General features: G+C 39.5%; 1 protein-coding gene across 1 annotated transcript; it reads left to right on the top strand.

Annotated features, from left to right (window-relative positions):
* Window positions 1–457: 457 nt before the first annotated feature.
* On the top strand, window positions 458–13650 carry prox2 (prospero homeobox 2). Its single transcript, XM_077556879.1, has 5 exons — window positions 458–590; window positions 1755–3305; window positions 6425–6532; window positions 9443–9637; window positions 12819–13650. Exons 2-5 carry the CDS (start codon window positions 1794–1796, stop codon window positions 12984–12986), a joined length of 1983 nt encoding a protein of 660 aa, XP_077413005.1. The 5' UTR covers window positions 458–590; window positions 1755–1793; the 3' UTR covers window positions 12987–13650.
* Window positions 13651–21376: the final 7726 nt, after the last annotated feature.

The raw sequence follows: 21376 nt of genomic DNA, 5'->3' as shown, positions 1-21376 counted from the left end.
CACAATATGTATAAAATAATTTTTAAATAATAACATTAAAAATGGTGCAGGAATTATTTATTTTACGCTACCATTTTACATAAAATCCCAAAATACAGTACAAGTAATGAATTTGAATCGTTAATTAAATAAATTATAGTCAAAATACAGTACTGTACAAAAATGAGCATGAATTATCATTTTACTATTAAAACTAATTTACATAGTTTATGTTACAAAGACATTTCAACCGTTTTTTTCTGATCTGGTCCAACGTGATTATTTATTTATTTATGTTGACAAATCCAACGTGGTCCTTATGCACAGCAGTTTTCCTACTTCTAGGCTCCAGTCTTTGGTCTATTTATTTTTACCACTTGTAAATAAATAACTTTACAGTATTGAACATTTGGGTATCCACCCGTTTCCTCTAGCATCGCGTGCATTGATGCTTGTTGGCAGGTTCGAGGAGCCTGCGCGAGCGCGGGCTGTCACTCAACGTTCCTCGTGAGTGATGCGTTCATGGTCACGCCTCCTCGGGCACTACAATGCATCTGTTCTCTTGCACTGCTCACATCACAGAGAGCGTGAGGCCACCAGCCCGGCAACAGGTAAGGGGGCTCTGTCACTTCACTCACTAATTTTTGCTCTTGAACAACCAGGTGGTGTCCAAACCGTGCATTCCAATGTTTTGTTGTTCTATTTCAGAAGTTAATGGTCACATGATAGTGCAAAGTTATAAAATTCTATCACAGTACGCATTTCTGCTTTGTAAAAATAGGTTTAAACAGTTTCCCCCCAATAAGTTATTTCTTAAAATACGACTGGTGAAGATTTAAGACACTTGTTTTGGAGTTTTGTGCCTTTTAAACTTCAAATACTTTCATGTATACTTATTTTTCCTCTCATGCAATCGCTGCATAGAGAATTAAGATAAAATAATCAAAATCATCAACTCTCATTTAACATTTTAATTTTAATTTGAATTACTGAATTTTAGAAACTATCCTATAAAGAAGTCCAGCATTTTTGCTTTCCAAAAATTGTGCTTCACTGTAACTTTTTTGATGAATTTAAGAAAATGACAATGCCAGTATTTTAAAGGCTTTATTTGTCTACACATCCAAATAAAATGATATTAAAAGAAGCTGAACTAAAAATAAAAAAATAAAGCACACTGGAAGTTGTACATTTTATTTAAACATTATCACATGCAATGTACAATAACAAATTGAAACTGCAATTTTAAAATACCATCTATTCCAGTTGCCTTATGATTATTTTGTTTTAGAATGCACTTATGGTCCATGATTAATTTGGTGAAATATACAGCACTTGAAATGAAATGAAAGCCAGCGAGAGGAGTCAATGAAAAGGAAAAAGGGAGCGTGAATGCATGTTTGTTATTGTTGAGTATTCATGATCATTTCCCTTGTAAATCATTTATACAAGGTTTTGCTTCCTTACTATTTTGCAAATATGACAGCCTTTGCTGATTTTTGCATGTTCAAGCAGGATTCAAACTAATTGTAGCTACAATTTTGTGTATAAAAAATATCAGATTAAGGGTGAAGATTGTTCAAGATTCTTAATTAAACCTATTAAAAAAAAAGATGAGATAACATAACAAAGAGCAATCATTCAGGAATTTTGCATTTCTGTTCACAGAAAAATGACAAGATATTCTTGAATGTGTAAGGATTGTTTTTGCAACTTGTGATGCATTTATGACTTAGAAATTACTTAATTGTGTTCACTGTTCCACATCTTTTCAGATTGTGATTTGAAAAGAAAGAGTGTCGAGCTTAGCGAACATGAACCTCAGCCCTTCAGACCAGAATGTGCATAACTCCAACGAAGGCTGCCTGGAGGATGACAAACACGGCGTCCTGCTGCCTTGCTTACGCAGAAACGTCTACGATGAGCCACTTTCCTCATACGCCAACGGCTCCATCATATCGCAACTTCTCCGGAAGACCATGCACAGCAAAAGGGCACTTGATGAAAGCCATTTCTACATCTCCAACTCTACTGCCACTGACTCCGGACAGGAGGACCGCAGCAGCGTGTCGTCGAAGGACAGCGCGACGGAGGCGTCCTCCCCCGGTTGCCACGTTTCTACACGCTGCAACGCGGAGGGAGAGCCGCCCACGCCGGACCACCTCCAAGCTAAGCGAGCCCGGGTGGAGAACATCATCAGGGTGATGGCAGGCTCTCCCAACAACAGGTCGCACGGGGACGGTGAGCGGCCCGACGTTGATTCCCGAGACGCCAGAGAGTCTCGAGAGGCATACCGGGAGAACAAGCGCAAACAACGGTTACCTCAACATCAGGAGCACAGCATTGCAGGGCCGGCCAATCGAAAAGCTCGAGCTGATCATGATGACGTTAACAACAAGGATGAGGAGTGTCACAAACTGAAAGAGCAGCTTCATAGCATGCAAAAGCTTCTACGTCAACTCCAGGAAAAATTCCTTCATGTTTATAAGCAGGAAGGCGCAGATCATGATGACAAGGCAGCCGCTGATTGTCACACGCCAGCGGAAAGCATCTATGCGGGCACTGAAGACGGTCTCCAGCGGAAGAGCAGGCTGATTTCAGAATGTGACGACAGAATAAAAGTAGTCGGTCACCAAAGAGAGAATCAAAACCTGCGGGAAATCTTGAAGCAGGAGCTCTCCAGAGCTTTGAATGACTGTGTGGACCGTGTGTTGACCAAGACGTCCTCATCAGGACTTGATGTGTCCTCTCAACAGCGAATGTGCCAATCTCCAGAGGGGAAGATCAGCTTGAGCGCTGGCAGAAAGAACCAACAAGATGGTTCGATGCAGGAGCACCTGCAGGCTGAAGAGAGCCCCACCAAGACCCACTCTTTGGAATATTACGACAACTCTGAGGCGCACCAGGACCAGACCGAAGCGCTCTCACTGGTGGTTCGCAAACCAGTGACGACACCTTTGAGTTCAGTCAGCTCCACAGTGAAGCGGCCCTACCCCGTGCACCAGACGCCATTCCAGTTCAACTACAGCGCCCCTCTGCATGACAGTCAGATCCTGGAGCACCTTCTCAAGTACGGGCCACATTCCAACTTTGGGGCTTTCCACTGCATGCCCCATTCAATGGACAGGACCTCTCCAGACCCAGTTGACCTACCTTGGGACACCATCGCATTGCGATCCAAAGTGACACCGAGTCACCTCGGCCACCACCCTCGTACCTCTGCCCTGGGGCCCGTGACGGTCGACGCTCTCTGCCTCCCTCACGTCAAACTAGAGTGTGGCGAGCTGCAAAGTATGGCCGAGAGAAACCCCTACATGTCTCTCAACATATCCTTTCACCAAAGTAGCCATTGAGATAGAATCCCTGCTTACACATGGTAGGAGAAGTGGTTAAAATAAAGAAAATGAAAAAAGTAGTTCAGAAATACTAATATTTAACAGACAGACATTTGATTAAGAATCCTTGATCAACTTGAGAACATTTTTAAAAAACAATCCATTAATTAAAATTTTATTAAGTGGTTCAGAGAATGGATAGATGGATGGATATTTATGGGTAAAAAATTATTATCTGTAAATATTCTGGAATCCTGTTTTGATTGGAGTGAATAGAATAATGCTGCCGGAAAGAATTATGGCATTGTTGAGTTTTGAATGGATGTAGATCAGCCTCTCTTAGCTGTTGTTGTTCTTTTAGACCGCAAACTAGTTGAGACTAAAGCCGTAGAGAACAAAGTCTGACATGCGCTAGCACCATAGCTTAGCTTGACAATGTTGAAAATCTATCTATCTATCTATCTATCTATCTATCTATCTATCTATCTATCTATCTATCTATCTATCTGGCTAGCTAACTAGCTATTTGGCTAGCTACCAACAGGGGTCTTTATGTTAGGGCCGCTGGAGGTAGTCAGGGTGTGTCTAGGCCTGCATCAATTAATCGCCACATGCACACACACACAAACAATCTAATCCAATCTTCTCCACCTTTATTAATGACAGTTCAGACCATTAACATTCTTCACAACATGGACAAGATTTGTTTTTCTGTATAAAAAAAAAAAAAGGGGCCCCGGGTGGCAAAACAAAACATTATTCTATTTTTCTTGTAATTGGTTGTTCTCGTTGCTTTGAAAATCTCTTGGTTACTTGGTGTCACTTCAGAATTACAATTCAAATGCTGTCATGAGCCTGCGCTGGTAGCCCATAAGTGATTAAACATTTATGTCAAGAACGTGGCTGCAAACTATATCCTACAAGCCACAAATGGCACCTGGAGACCCGCTAATCTAAGATTATCATCGTGGCTAGTTAGTGAACTATAAAATAGGCTATGAAAAAACATATGTTGTTTGACCTAAACCATAGGTGTCAAACGATTACGCCTCTCTTTTCAAAGGAAATCATTTTTGAGACAACAGAAACTCATTTCTCATTTGTTTAAAGTAAATAAATGCCAAAATCAACAAAAAATCACTTAAAAAAGGTAGAAAATGGCTTTGGTTGAGAATTTAGATGAAATAGCTAGAAATAATACAGTTCTAGCTGTCATGCTTTATATTCCCAATAAACTCAAAAGTCAAAGATAACCTGTCCTCAACAAACCTTACATTTTGTTGCAGGATCAGTTTTGAATCATGCGTCATTCGTTTTCAGCACATTTCTAACACTTGGGATTTCTTTATGGCTCAGATTTGACTCATTATTTAATCCATTCCTAATCCAACAATGAGGGCCCCTTTTTTTTTGTAGAGAGGCACACGTGCGCTCCGTGATTTTGGTTTGGTGGATTTGATCGAAGCGCAGAGATTCTGAGCTCTGAGGTCGTACTAAATATGATAAAAATGAATACAATTTGTATGCATATCTCAGTATTCACATATTGCAATGGCGCTTGAAAAAAAATTGTTGTTAAAAAAAAAAGAGGCAGGTCAATTAACTAATTTACTGCCATACATTCATTTTTTTTAAAAAAAAAAGATTATTAAAAATTAGGGGCAAGAGGCGGTTACATTTTTTAATTGTAAACTGTTCTAAATGTACAATTTAAAAAATTCTAGGTTTTCATACTAATGTTAACAAAATGTTTAACTAATAGAAATAGTTAAATTAATTTTTGACGTTTATAGCCGTCAATGGCAGTGAATGAGTTAAGTGAACCTTATTCTACAGTAGCGTTATATTGACACAATGTTTGGTGGTGTCTTATGTTTTTTTGCCCCCCTCACTATAATTGAGCTTTGACTCGCTGGTCAGTTTTAGAATGGGCAGCGCCAGTAACTTCAAGGAGAATTCATTTCTTTGATCTCGCTACCCCCCCACCATCGAAAATTACTGCCTCTTCTTTAATCTGAGCAGAGTAATGACTTTAAGTCCGCAAAAAGACAAATAAAAAAAGAATACAAGGCTTTGATAAGAATTGCCAGGAACAAAAGCCGATTTTTCAAAGGCAGAGAAAGCATCGTGTTCTGTTTCAGGAAGCATCTTTTTTTTTTTCATACTTGAAAAGGTGCAGGATCTATTTCTCCATCATCATAGCAATGGGGGTGCATAGAAAAGGTCACATCTGAGTGCTGGTGGAAACCACAAGTGCCTCCCAACCATAACACTTGAGCTCTTGTCTTGAGTATGTGTTATTGTGTACCTTTGTCAGAATGCGCAAAATTGCACAAGATGACAGCAGCAGCTTTGACTTGTGTGAACACTGAAAGAAAATCAGGGCGAGACAAGATGCTTAGATCATGTGACTTTGATTTCGTTTGATTATATTTATTAGACCTCATGATTTAGTCCAGATATCTTGTTTACCTTATACGGGCGAAATTTTTGATGGTGATTTATTTGAGCTTTTGAGTGCTTCTCTTTGAACAATAGCACATTAATCTTTCATCCCCACATCCCTGTTTCAAAGGTAGACTTTTCTGATAAATGTATCATGTTGTGGCCTGATGAAGAAATTTTGTGACCCGAGGCATGTTGGTGGACTACAGAGGAAATGCTCCATAACATCTTCAATGCCACAGGGGGAAAACTCCAATAGAAATAGCACTCATTAAATTGTTGTGTAGAGCCCTCTAAATATATATATTTTTTAAATCTAAAACTTAGAAAAGAACAAACTTAACCACCTCAAACCTTTTTTAATTTTTTTTATTTTTTTTTTTAAAAGAAAACGAGAGTGCGACATATGCTGTCTTTAAATGAGCTCCTCTTTGGTTTTAACAGCCAGCCATGAAGTGCTTTGTTCGCTAATTAAAAATCCCTAATCTAATTCGTAATTCTGTTTTGCCAATAAGCACATGTTAGGGTCATTATTGACTCGAGCTAGTCTTCAGCCAAATTCAATTTAGCTGAAGATTGATGCAACACAACACTCTGCTCCACTATCACCTTGCACTGCCACTGTTACCATTTGTCCGTGCGTCTGCCTTAACGTGATGATGAACATCCAGGAGGGTCTCACCCCGAGTCACTTGAAGAAGGCCAAGCTGATGTTCTTCTACACTCGCTACCCCAGCTCCAATGTCCTCAAGACATTCTTCCCTGATGTCAAGGTAATATACTCTACTAGGGATGTTCGGTGCAACTTTTTTTTAATTTTATTTTTTATTTTTATAAAAGTATGAGTACTCAACTCCTGAGTAGTGATACCAATACCAAGTACTGATAACGCTGGAGCTTAATTTCCCTCCACAAAAAAAACAATGACAGATATTTTTAAAGTAACACCTGTACATCTTAATGTAACAGTTTTCCTTAAAATTGGAAGAAATTACTGGCAACTTTCTATTCTTCTCGGCCAAGTTGACCTTGAAATAACTTGAGCAAAACATGAAATAATAATAGGCCGGGTATCAGCCCGATACCGATACAAAGCAAAAATTGAATTGTTAAAATTTCAGGATTACATTTTTGGCAATTGATTTTAACTCCTAAAGTATTAAATGGTGTCATAAGAGTGTTATTTTTCAAAAGTGTTTATTTTTTAATTTACAGTATTTAATTTAGTGTGGACCAATATAGACACTTTTGAAGTGTTGAATTTAACTCTGTAGGTGTTGAATAAAAACTTTCCTGTTTACCTGCTATTTGTACTCAACCGCCGTCGCGAGTATTGATCGATTATCGGCGGGGCTGATTATCAGTGCCGATATTTGTCAAAATGCCAAATATTTGCATTTGGTGAAGCTTGCGAACGTAACAAATTTGGGGTTTTCATCATGGTTCATAAAAGACTGCAAAGATGTTCACGGACAGTTTGAAGTTGTCGCTAACAGTTTTGCTTGTCGCAAAGAAATTCTGAACATGTTCAGACTTCACTTTCACTTTCCACAAACGTCTTTGCAACCCTTTACGAACCCTGCCGAAAACCCAAAATTTGCTACGTTCGCAAGCATTTGCCGCTCAGTGAGATGCCAACTCAAGAGATCAATTTATAACTGTTTTAACGTTACAAAACCTTTAATGTATTCATTTATTTAAATTTTCACTTAACTTTATAAGATATGCTGCTGATACTGCACTATTTTGAAGAAAAAATATGAAATAAGTGAGTTGAACATTTCAGTTGTGTTGAAATTTTGGAAACTTTATTTACTGTAAAAAAAACTTTAGTGCGCTATTTACATGTTTGTTTTGTTCTTTTTCCCCCTCTTTTTTTTCTAGAGAGAGCTCAGTATTTATTGTTCATTCGGTAATCTTACTTTTTTCTTTCTGTTTTCTCCTTTTTTTTTATATGTGCGTGAGTATGTGCATGTGTGCGTGCGTGTGAGTGTGTACTCATTGATTCACCTAAAACCTATTAAAAATCCCATACCGTTCACCTAAACCGAATACTTCAGAATCTAGCTAGAGTCGTGAGGTTGTCGGGAGACCCGAGGAAGGATCAAAGAAAAGAAAGGAAAGTGAAATCCAGCCCCGACCAGACATCACCTACTACCCACCGGGTTACCAACCAGAATCTTTCACCAACCTCAGAAACATCTAAATTCCAACATATTCGGGAGACCTCAAGAGACCAAAGGAAAGACTGAGGAAAGGAAGGAAGGATAGATGAAGCAGAGTGAGATCCACAGAAATCAGCCACCACCGATTCAAGGACCAGAGGAAGAAGCAGATTGTGTTTGAATTTCGGTAGATGCTGGTGTGGTGGATCTGGCATGCATGAAAACCTCCACCAAAGAGGGGAGCCGTCGACCCCGGCCAAGACAGAGCAAGCACAACCAAATTCACATGTTTTTCCAAATATCGGTTATCGGCCCCCATGACTATTAATAATCAGTATCCGTCCTAAATCGGTCTATGACTAGTACCGATACCTTGAAATAAGCCCTGGTATGGGCCCAAGGTATTGGTACGCACGCATCGTTGGTATCTAACAATTAACAACGTCTAGAACAATTTCTCCTGCGTCAAACTTCCAGTATCAACTTGTCAGTGTGTGGCTGGGACAGAAAAGAGCGGCAGTGTGTCGGAGGAGAGAGACAAAAACGCAGAGGGTTTAAAAAACAAAGCCGCTGAGCTGCTAGTGTGTCCTGGGGGCAAAGGGAGATACAGAGCTATTCTCTGTTTAAAAAAAGCCACTCCAGTCAGCAAATGGAGTGACAAAGGACTCTGTAGGCAAGGCATTGCTATTGAGTGTCAACAGAGTTGGTATTAGAGACTTGCTGGCCCTAAACACAACATCCTGTTGGCCTCGGTCTTGTGTCTCTAGTTGTTCTTTGCTGCCGGCATCCGTTCTTTTTGTTTTTGCGTGGTTTCTTTTCACAGCATCCGCGCTGCATTACAAATTTCTCCGTCATGCTTCTTCTGGCCCCTCATCCTCCCTCAGTCTGGGCCCCTGCCTCGCTATCTACGTTGACCCCCCGGGTCTGAGGGGGGGGGGGGGGGATGCTGTGGCGACGGCCTGCGAACGTCTCCTCCTTGCTTACAATCCGGCGGTGGGAAGTGGCACCGAACAAAAGAGCGACTAATCCCGGTGTCTGATTCCATCCTATCAACCCGAGTCAGCGAGAGGGAAGCTTCCTTGTGTCCTTACCGCATCACGTTCACACCCATCACACCAGTGGGAAGAAACGTCTTTGATGCCTGCCCAGCCCTTAGGCTCCCCCCCCCCCCCCCTCTTTCGCTCATCTTTCTGGATGACGAGATAGAACAACACGACTAATGTCAAGACAGCGTTTAGAAATACACAGGCCTGGCAGGTGTTTTCTTTTACTCGGGACATTGGTGGGAAAAGATCAGCCTAATTTGTGTCTGGTATAAATAAGCTGACAGACTGTTAGCTGGAATTCGGCCCCACATGTATTGAACGCAAGTTAGTGCAGTCAATTATTGCGAGAGCCTTCAGTAGCACACGTCAAATTGATTTGATTTAAAAGCACACAGCTTCATAATTTTAATTAAAACGAAGCCTCAAATAGAAATAGGCCACATTGAAACATTTTTTTTTTTTCTGTCTCCAGTTCAATCGCTGCATCACTTCTCAGCTGATCAAGTGGTTCAGTAACTTCAGGGAGTTCTACTACATCCAAATGGAGAAGTTTGCCCGCCAAGCTATCGTCGACGGCATCAGTGACGTCAAAGACATCACCATCAGCAGAGACTCGGAGCTGTTCCGTGCACTCAACATGCACTACAACAAGGCCAATGACTTCCATGTAAGTACTGCCTGGTGGTCAATTTGTCTTTTATATCGCATGCTATATTGTTACCTCATCCTATTGTCAGGTTTCCGTGAGGGTTGAGAACCCAAATGCTTGGAAATAAGGCGGCGATCAGGTGTGTACTTATAAAATGAATTAAACAAGAACAAAAAGGCAAACAAGCTACTTGAGTTATCTCATAAACACAAAATCAACAAAGTTTAACAGCAATTTTGGATTGAAAGAAAGCACGGAACTAATGCTGCATTCGAGGGAGGTTGGAAGTTCTGACCTCAATGTGTTCAAAGCGAATGTAAACAACAAAGATGACTGCCTGAGTCCGATAAATTGTTTGTTGTTTTGGTTAACAAAGTCAGTCGAAATAACGTTGGGTTACGTTAAGTTACTTTTTCGAATAGCTAAATTAATGTTAATGAATAAATATGTTAATAATCGTGTAAATTGTATTTTGCCATTCACTGTCTTTGTCTCTACATTGTCAAGCGACATCAGATTTAAACCAGGTGGTGAAGTCAGGGGCCTTTTTTGTTTACCAACTTCGCAACTCGGATTTCTGAGTTCAAAGTGACGTTCCAGTGCATACTTCCTTGTATCAAGTACAACTTCCCACTTTGGTCAATGCAACGTATTTACGGACAAATTAACAAGATGAGAGACACCTGGAAAAAAACACAAGTGGCTGAGGTAGCTGATTGGATGACACGAGTGGCCATGTTGATGAGCACAGGTGAACACAATAAAACCTAACGAGACTGGAAAGCACGACAACTAAAATCGAACTATAAACAAATTTTACAACACACACACACACACACAAATCATGATACAGCCATGGATGCTCTGATTTCATTGACAGGGGTTTGTCATATCATCAGACCAGATTTGAAATTGTGTTTGTAACTTTCACACTTCCTTTCATGACCTTTTACCCTTGCTGACACAGAACTAAGCCCAGGTTTAAAAGCAGACTAGCAAATGTATAGGATGTCATGTTCTGAGAAGGAGCAAATTTGATCACTTATCAAACATTCTAGTAGTTTTGCCAAACAGGGTAATTGTTTATACGGACGGGCCTTGTGATTGGCTGACAACCAGGATGTACACGATCACGAATTGATGTGATGTTTTTTAGTGTAATACAGATTCATGTTTTGCTCGTGTTTGATAAAACCCTGAAAAAAAAAATAATTTATTAAAATCATGTTTGAAATATTAGGGGGGGGGGGGGGGGGAATCGTAGTTACTAGTTACCGTACATTATTTTTCAAAATAATCCAGATAGATATTGAAGTACGTATAGAAAAAGGATAGCTATCCTCTCAATTAGATAAAAAATATCCACATCGGCATCTTAGTTGCTACCTTGCAGAGACATATCCGAGCTCCTGCATGCGACTCACTCCTCACCTTCGTCCTCCTACTGACCCGGCCGGGTGTGTCACACTGCACCTGTGGCTTGCCAGCCTTCACCGCCATTATCCAAACTCCAGCGATGCTTTATCACACTGTGGGAAGAGGAAGCCGCAAAATCCCGCTAAAACAACTCGGGATTAGAGGACCCGTCCGCCTGAGCGAGGCCGAGATTGCTACTGATGCGGAATGCTGAGAAAGACGCTGTGGACTGCGAGGCAGAAGGCCACTCAGTGGGAAAGGGATGGGACCGTTTTCTTTACCTTGGGACTAAGACATTCCTTTCCCAGGGACGCTTTGTGTCGGGAGATGAGGGGAAAGAAAAATAACTAATGCCAACAACTAGTGCTGACCGCCTGGCCAGTTGATGGGAAACAAGGCGAGTGCTGATAGTTATTGTTCATTCAGAAACACCGTGCTTAGATTTATGAACTCTTGACCTTCAATATATACATCTTGTATTAACCTCATCAACAATTTGACTGAATTAATTGGGAGTAAATGAGCAATAATTCACAATCGCAACGGGTTGTCACATCAGCATTTCAATTATCGTGTTTCAGTTTTGATTACTGTGTTTCTAAGTAAAAGAAAATAAATAAGAATAAAAAATAAATGTCTGCCTAGCAATTAATTGAGATGAGCATTTGAATAAAATTTGAAGCTTCCCTGATCGAGTGAGGGAAAAATTTGCAAAATTGTTTTAGAATGTGGAAAATACTAAGGGCATCATGAATATGTATTTCATAATCTTGAAAAGAAAAGTTTGTCATCATTTTGTTCTAATTATTGATTTTACTATTTATTATTATTATTATTATTAGTAGTAGTATCATTGTTTCAAAAATTTAACAGTAAGTACAATAAGTAAATTTAATTAATTGAGCATAGAGTGCATGAGTCTAAAACATGTTCAGTTTATTCACTTTAAAAAAAAAAGTTGAATTATTGGACAATAAACACTAACCACGAATAAAACCAACCTTTACAGCAGAGGTCATGTTGTTCTTCTTTACAGTAGAAAAGGATGCTTCAACTGATTTAAAAGGGAAGTCAACCCTTAAAAAATAAAAAAAAACATTTTGTATGCGCCCCCACAACTCTAAACAGAGAATTTTTATTAATATTGTGTTTGTGAATTATAAATTAAGCAGCAAATTCACCCGTTTTTATCCATCTCAGGGGGCGGCCATTTTGCCACTTGCTGTCAACTGTAAATGACATCATAGCTGTTGACCAATTAAATCTTGTCTGTTTTCTGAGTTTGGTCATGTGACGTTCATATTACACAAACATAATATTAAAAGGAATATGTTTTTTATACTCTTGGGGCTACATAAAATAATAAATAATATTTTTGGGTTGACTTCCCCTTTAAGTAAGGATTAATCAATCACTTTCACAGATTTCTCAGAATTCTTAATCAATGAATCCATTACTATACCCACACTCTCCTTAAGTGAACAACTGAAGAACAGCTGAATGAATATTTCGCCTTCTCGTCAGATCAAGTCACGCTAATTAAAGCAGCTTTTGTTGTGAAGTGCATAATTGTGTGACGATAACGATTCCCAACCAAGGCGCCAAAGATCGTCAAGAGTGCTGCAGGAAATTATTCATTTTCCACTTAATTTGTCCCAGAAATATCATAAATTGATTACGAATATATATTTGTGTACCTATGCTAGCAAAGAAGCAGAAACATTTTATGACAACGTTTCTATTTGAACCTTGTTCTCATTATCTCCACCTCCTTCTTTTCCAGGTTCCAGACAAATTCCTCGAGGTTGCTGAGATTACTTTGCACGAGTTTTACAAAGCTATTTCTGTGGCCAAAGACTCCGACCCCTCTTGGAAAAAGGCCATCTACAAGGTCATCTGTAAACTGGACAGTGACGTCCCAGACGAGTTCAAGACGTCCTCCTATTTGTAGGTCAAAGTGGAAAAACGTGTGATGGCGATTATAGGAACTTGTGAAGGAGGAAAGTTAGTCACTTGAGTATTTTTGATCATTTCTTGTAGTGCTTTTTACTAGTGAAGTGAAATGTAGCTGTTGGGTGATTAGCTAGGTTGTTAATATTTTTGTTGCATCAGATAAAGTGTCATTTTAATGCTTTCTGTGTATTATACAGCTTGTGTTTACTTCTATAATCTGCCTCAGTACAATTAGAGCATTTTTGAGTTTGTCGTGCCATTTGTGTACAAAAAATCTTTTTCAGTTCCATCAAATCGGTGTGGACCAGACTGTATTTTCATGATCAACTATGGGAGAAGTTAATTAATTGTTATTTAATAATATCCTCTTTTCTTTTTTTTTAATGGGATGGGAAAAGCTCGTCTCTGATTGTTCTGGACTCATTTTAGGATGTTTTTTTTTTTTTTTAAATTGAGCTGAATAATGCTGCCTGCAGGGGTTGTGCCATATCCCTTAGGCAAAATTCTTCTCTTAGTTGAGCCTGATCCTAACTTAGATGGTTGTATTGAGACTTGTATGTTTTTTTTCCCGTTGCTGTGTGCTGTGGGGGGAAAAAGCACTTATGCTGTCTGTGTCATAATGTTCTGTGATTTTTGCTGTACACTAGCTGCTTACCATAAAGCGCATGTGAAAACAATGCAAATGATTAATTGTGAACAAAATAAAGTACAATCATCATCAGATACGTCAGTAATATACATTGTAATGGATGACACTGGAATTAAAGTAGCTCTAAATTATTACATAACACCACTTGATTGTTTTATTTCACAGTAATCACAGCTTTGCTTTCAGCTGTACATGTCGAAATATGAAAAAATACTGCGTCCCGGCCCCGAGCCCTGAAGGTGCCTCTAATCCACGTTGACCCCGACTATTCTGTTCACATTGTTCACCGCAGTCAATTCAAGTCAACTTTCTAAGGCCTGCATTCATTGTGCGGCCGCTGCGGATGCCGACAACTGCCATTTTCTTAAAAAACGGCCACAATGCATTCCCTCCTCATGACTAACGCCCGAGGTGACCTCATGACACAGTTGTGCCACCGAGGCAGAATTCCACAAACCCACTGGTTCTTTCTTCCAGGCAGCCGGACGCTCAAAGCACACTGATCGCAAAGGCATGCACGCAAGTCGGATGACGGCACAAATGTGCCTTTAGGGCAGAGGTCAACAACCTTTTAATAACTGAGAGATACTTACACAGTTTTGAAATAACAATTATCAACAATGATTTAAAAAGGTAGGAATTGGTTTCTATCAATATACAACACTTTCTATAAATTTCTGCAAGTGTCATGCAGGTGATTACTTCTACAACATTCCTAGGAAATCACAATATCCCATCACTGATTAGCTATTATTAGAACAGGCCCGTGGGCAACTCCTGTCGTCCTTGCTGCCCCCAAGCACCAAACTGATGACCCCCGATTTAGGGCTTCATCTAGGGCTGCTCGATTATGAAGAAAATATTAATCACGATTATTTTGGAAATAATTAAAATCACGATTAGGACGATTATTTATTTTTTGGTACAAAACAAGAAAATGTTTCAACGAAGAAAAAAAATAAGACAAATAAAATTTATTTATAATATATTAATTTTTTTAAACAACTCAACTCCAAATTAATATTAATTCATCTTTTTCTATGATTATGCTGATTTTGTAATTGTGGAGTGTAATCATTGAAACTGTATTTGATTAATTCCACAGCCCTAGCTTCATCATATCAACAAACAGAAAATGACATTGGATCAAAGTGAATTAGTACGACGATGTGTTTAGGGCATGGCAAATTTTTTTTCTTTTAATATTCTGTATACATATTCCTCTCTCTCAACGTTGAGACCAAACCCAACCCATACCTTGTCAAAATACAGTTAAAGTGATTTATTTATAAGAAAGTAGCCAAAGGCATTTTCAGTGATCTTTTGGAGAATTTTGAGGATTTATTTTTTTTTTACACTCAAGGTAGAGATAGACCGATGTGTGTGTGTGTGTGTGTGTGTGTTTGTGTGTGTGTGTGTGTGTGTGTTTGGCTGATACCAATACTGAAAATTAGTAGGCAAGGTGGGCGCTAACCTATATTTGGAGGCAATATTCACTTTCACAAAAAAAAAGGAAAGTATTGGCGTCAAAATGTTCTCAAATACAAACTCATACCACTAGTTGTACTCACAGTTGAAAGTTGAAATATCTTGTTTAGTTTTGACCAGAGCAGGCCAATAAACCTGCTCATGATTTTGTGTTGTGTTTCTGGCATGTTATGTGAACTGAGAAAACTGAGCACAAGTGCCACTTTTTTTTTTGTCGGTGCGTTGCTAACAATAACAAACATTTAATTGGAAAAGCTGTTAGACAGCCAAGCACCAATTACATCAGAAATGATAACATTAAGGAAATTAAAACATTAGTCGGATTTGTTGATGAGAAAGACAGGAAACAATAAACGACACTAATCTTTTAATAGACATGTCTTTTCAATTAGAGTTGCCTTCTTCAGCAAATTGATTTACATCCTCAATACAATTAAAATGCCTCCGGTTGCAGCAAAGAGCTTTGCTCCAATTAATTTGTCGGGTGACATTTTCAGAACAAGTCTTAGTAATTTCTGATATAATGAAAGAAAACAAAGAAAAAATACTTTCAGTTGTTCCTAACTGCCCCTGGCTGACAAGGCTTCCACTTAAATGGCCTGATAAAAAAAAAAGTATTTGATGAAGCAAAGTGTGTTAGTAATGAAGATGAAAAATGGCGCAGTGCTAGATGAAACTGAAATAGAAAATCACAGAGTCATTTACTCAAAATGCATTTCTGAGAAATATGAGCCGAATGAATCATTCGTCAAAGCTGCTCGGCTGAACACTACCACCATCTAGTGAACATCTAAGGTATTGCACACATTGCTGCCTCGACATTAGACCTTTCAAAAGTTCAACATGAGTTACAGAAATGATTGTCATTGTATTGCGTTTGCTGTGCTGTCTCTAAAATGCAACTGACGAGCGTGTGGATCCTCTTAAACGGGGAGGATGAAGACAGGATCAAGCGGCTCAGGAGGCGGCAGACGAGTGGAATCAGTGAATTCTGCCGGTTTAATCTCCACGCTCATGCTCTTTTACAAGATTTTTTTGGGCATCGCCGGTGACGGGAGAGCAACTTGACAATGGGGGAGGCTGACTTTAAGCTGCCCTTCAGACAACCACTTCTTGGTGTAGTTTGGTGCGATCACCAGTAAATCTTTATTAATTTTAATTGGAGCCTCCATTTAAAAGAGCAATTAAAGCGGATTAATCGAGCCCATCCCGTATAATGTCTTCTGTTAATTAGTTTGTCAGCACTGTTTTAATATCGCTTAATGACTTCATATTTCAGGGATGACATTAAAGGGATGCTAAAGGAAAAGAAATGGCCTTATCACAGTGCGCTGCTTTAATAGAAGATGTCCCCAGTCAGTATAGGCAAGGTCAGGCCCATGGGCCGCTGGGGAGGAAGATGCTGCAGGGTGGCACCGCACTCTGGGATGCCGCGCGCGCGCACAAACGCGCACTCGTTGATGTACTGTATGCCATTTAGTCAAATGTAGTTCGTCATGCTCTATTACGAGGAGACCTCAAAGTAGGAATAGGCTAAGACAAGGGTAAAACGCTCAGGTCAAAATTTGTACAAAACATAGCCTATCATATATTATACTAATTGTTTTAAAACGGATGTTGGGTAATTTAGTGCAGCCAGACATTCCTAAAAGCAGATATTTAATCAATTTCACCCTTACAGTCGGATATTATTGTGTAGTTGATCCAGAAGTATTTGGACAGTGACAGAGTTGATACTATTTTGTTAAAGTATATCAAATATGATTAAAGCGCACATCTTAATTCAAGAGGTTTCTCAAATATGTAGTATTCTTTAGGAATTAGGCTACAACCAAAGTATCTCCAATTTGACACGATACAAATTATTTACATAATTCTAAATGTACATGTATAAAAACTGCAGTAAATAGACATGAAAAATTCCAACTTTATTCCTGCCTTTGTCCTTCACAACTGCAAAATTCAGTTGCTGCTTGTTTGTGAGTCTTGTTGATTTCAGGGTTGACCAACTGAAAAAATATTCAATTAATTTGCCCCCCCCCCTCCCCCCAAAAAAGAGTTGTTTTTGCAGTATGTTTAGGGTCATGCTTGCATGGATCCGTTTTGTAACATTTGTATATGTGGGAAAAGAATATTGAACTAGACACTTCAAAAATGTATCTTGCATCGAGATCTCATCAAAGACATCACTAAAGACTAGCAAGCTCTTTTACTTCAGACAAAATCTAGAATGCGTTGGATGATGACGTTGACTTGGGTTTAATTTGTCAAAAGAATCTGATGCCAGAACACTGGAGGCTTTTTAAAATATGTTTTCTAGCAAATTGTTATTTGTTTTTTTTCTGTTCATGAATTTGGCACATTGTTGATTTTACAGTTAACGAATATCCATACATCCACTTATTCTCACCAAAGTCACAGGTGTGCTGCAATCATACCCCAGCTGACTTCCGAGACTCTCCAAAGTCATCTGAGAAGCCCCCACCTCCCTCGTAGGCCCCTATCTCTCGAGGCAGGATACAATCTGAACTGGCACCTAATGATTTACTTTATTCACGAAGCCTAACATGCGTGTTTTTGGAATGCTGGTAGAAAAACAAAGAGAAAACGAAAAGCTACTTTTTGGGAACTAATTCATGCTAAAGATGGCCAGTTTTACATTGCAAACGCACTTCTAACAACCAATTTGCTCAAATAATTTTTCATAATGTTATTGTTTTATGTTATTTTAACTCTGGAGAACCCAAGAACCCTTTTCTTCTTTGGAAAATTATGAATTATACATTAAATGACTGCTATAAGTTCACTGAACACCAAAATATATGTTTTTTCAATTTTAACCCTTGTTTTTTGAACTAGCTCAGAGTTGCTAATTTATCAAAATATATATATAAAATATACTCCTAGGCATTCTGCAACATGATATGAAATAGATTAACAAAAAAAAAACACAATTTTACCATCTGATGGTTTGCTGAGAAGATGGTTTTGTTTGGATTGATTTCCAGCTCAACAAAACAGCATGTTGCCAGCCATCTTGTCACCACCACTCTGACTCATGTAAGGGCAATATTCATCCACTAGATGGCTCCATGCAGGGGTCAGAAGTGGCACTCTGGACTTTTGAAGTTAAATTTGTAAAAAAAAAAAGGTCTTTGTTATTTGAGTAGCAGAATTTATAGGGGCCAAATTTGACCCCGTGGGTTCTCCAGGGTTAAAAGAACATGATACACATTCAATAAAAACACTAATCATATTAATGAATGTCTGCCAGTGTTTACATTTTCACGTATGACAAAACCATGAAAACGTAATTGTTCAAATGCATTGGGACCCTAACCTAAGTGTTCACAATGTTTCCCAATCCTAAAATGATCAACAGTCCAACGGTGTTGATTAAACGACAGAAGGGCTGATAATGTTCAGCTCAGGAGGCGCTCGTCTCACATAGTTCCGCCATGTCCAAAGGTGGCCATGTTGCGCAGAAACAACGAGAGCGAGCACTTCCTCCTATTGCAGCCCGGCCTGGCATGCGTCCCTGCTAATTTGAGCGTGCCCTCGCACCTCCACTCTCCTCAGCACATTCATAAATCTCATTCCCATTATCCCGCTAATTAGCCGGGATTACAGGAGCATGTAATGCCCCTACTTCCCAATAGATTGATTGGAGGATGGTCTCTTTGTTTTGAAATCACTTCCTGATTGATGTACAGAGCCCTAGTTTGCAATTGTAATGGCCCAGATGTTAACAATCAAATGCGTTTCCGCTCCAGGAAGTAACAGTCTGTCATGGAAGAGGAGCCAGCCGAGCGTGTAACGACACATCACAGGAGTGTGGGGAAGGAGGGATGGCACAGGAGGGAGGGGTGGAGTGATGAGAGGTGGAAGGGGGCGGGGAGGGCAGCTACAGGAACCTTGGCACATAGAAGGCACAATGCCCATGTCAATGTGTATAACAGAAGTCAACTTTAGTTGTGATCAAATTTGAATCTCTGCTTGTTCTAAAAATTCTACATTTGTTTTTGTTTCTCCGTCTTGAAAAAAAAAAGGTTGATTCCCATTTGCTTTAGCTATGTAATTAAAGACGATAGCTAGACAGAGATAAATGGTCCTGAGGTCGCATAAGACACAGAACCAATTCCCCAAACTTGATCAGAGCATCAGGGCTGAATATATGATCATGTGGAATCAGGACAATTTAGAGCCAGTAGAGGGCACTATTGTCTTACCAAACGGCCTCCCTCACTTTCTTCCTCATACCTTTCCCCCTCTTACCCTTCACCAATAAATCACTTTCCCAGATAGTTAATGGATATAGAAGCAGATCATGAGTGAGCTATCTGCGCGGCGATAATTTAAGTGAAGATCCCCACGCTGATTGCTGTGAAAGGTTATTTATTTCAACAATAATGCGGGACACAAAGGGGGAATCTGGGCGAGATTACCTGCAGGTGCACGCTAGAGTGCTCATCTCCAATGGAGCAGCGTGTAAATTGGGTTCACTTTCCCCAATGAAAATACAGACTGCAGTTTATTTCAACTTTATGCACATGGAAGGCTGTGCTTCCCGCTCAAGGGTGGCTGGGGACTCGGAGATGGCTGCCAATATGAGGGGAGGGTGGGCTTAGACCTTGAAAAATGTCTCTTTTGTCCCCGAGTTTCCTGAGGTTTGGTTGTCCACCCCGACAGCTTCCACTCCTCTCTAATTAAATGGACAATAAGGAAATTGTCCCGTGCGTGCCGGATTAAATCAGAAAAGGCCTGAAAAAATGTGCCCTTGATCAACTGTGTATGTTGCATGTGTGTGGATGACAGGCACTATTGATTGTCTGTTTTGGTGGAGCACCTTGGGGCAAAAGAAGCCAGCTTGGTACAGACTCTCCGCTTCTCCCCTCATGCAGAAAAATGCATGATTAAGGCCTAACTGACATGTCTAAAAAGTCCTGGGGAGAGAGAGAGAGAGGAGGAAATGGCTCCATATGCTGCCCCATGTGGTCGCAACAACCCAAATAAAAAGTGTGGCAGCAGTGGCTGTCTGGTGCGGCCTGGCGTCCAATCACCTCTAATCACAGCGGTCTGCCAACAACTGTAAACATGCCACTGCAGAGCCAACGCCACCGAAAAGTCTCAGTGTACGCTTCGTAGCTCACTTGGGTGTACGATGTATACTTTGACATGTTTGTCATGCTGTGCTGTGGGCTTTCAACTACGCTGTCAGCCGAGATATGCATCGGACATGGATCCAATGCAGTGTGAGATATAAGCAAAGGGGGGAAATGATAGGAGTCCTTGAGCTGCATGATAAGCATTGTCACATAGACGTAACATAGGCTATGTCGCTATGCTATGCTATGCTATGCTATGCTATGCTATGGTTGACTCTACTTGGGTTGAATGGTGGGACAGGAGTTGATTCACGTTTGTGACTTTTAGGTGAAAGGAGGCAAAAAGTACAGTTACAGTACACACATGCTAGTGTAAAAATAAACAAATAAACAATCCATGACCATGGATAAGAAAGAAGCGTTTGATAACCTAGATCATGAAATATTATATTATTTAAATATGGTGTAAGAGGTGTTGCACATGAATTGGTCACGAGTTATTTAAGAGACAGAAGGCAATTTGTTGAAATCAACAACAAACTATCCAATTCCAAATACTGCAATGTAGCTTGTGGGGTACTTCAAGACTGTTTTTAAATATTAGCAAACCGAATCTACGATTCATAGTTGTAAGAATGTACATGTTAAGGCAACACTGGCTGTGCAGGGAACAGAGATCGAAAGGACTAATGAAATTAATTATCTAGGTGTTATTTTAATTGAACATTTAACATCTATAGAAAAGTCATATAGAACATGTAATACAAAAGGTCAAAAAATCCCTTGATGCGAGTGCTTTGCTTTTGTCAAATAACTGGTTGATTGTTCCATATCTGACCTATTGCATTGAAGTGTGGGTGTGGCTTGTGAAGACCTACACTAAACCGATCTTCCTTTTACAGAAATGTGCTATTTGAGTCATGAATGTGGATACAGGGACCATACTTATTAAAAACTTTAACATTTAATGAATCGGTGGGAATATAACCTTCAAATTATTATAAAGCTCATCAATATATATTTTTCAACCAAACAACTTGCAAAACCGATTTAGAAATAGGGGAAGTATACAATTTAAATGAAGAGGAACTAATTGTTTTTCTAAACCAGAACATATACAAAACAAAAGGAAAGATGCATTTCAAT

Source organism: Vanacampus margaritifer, chromosome 1 (assembly GCF_051991255.1).
Source record: "Vanacampus margaritifer isolate UIUO_Vmar chromosome 1, RoL_Vmar_1.0, whole genome shotgun sequence".
NCBI lineage: Eukaryota > Metazoa > Chordata > Actinopteri > Syngnathiformes > Syngnathidae > Vanacampus > Vanacampus margaritifer.
Note: the sequence above shows the minus strand (reverse complement) of the source record. Positions and strands in the feature narration are given on the sequence as shown.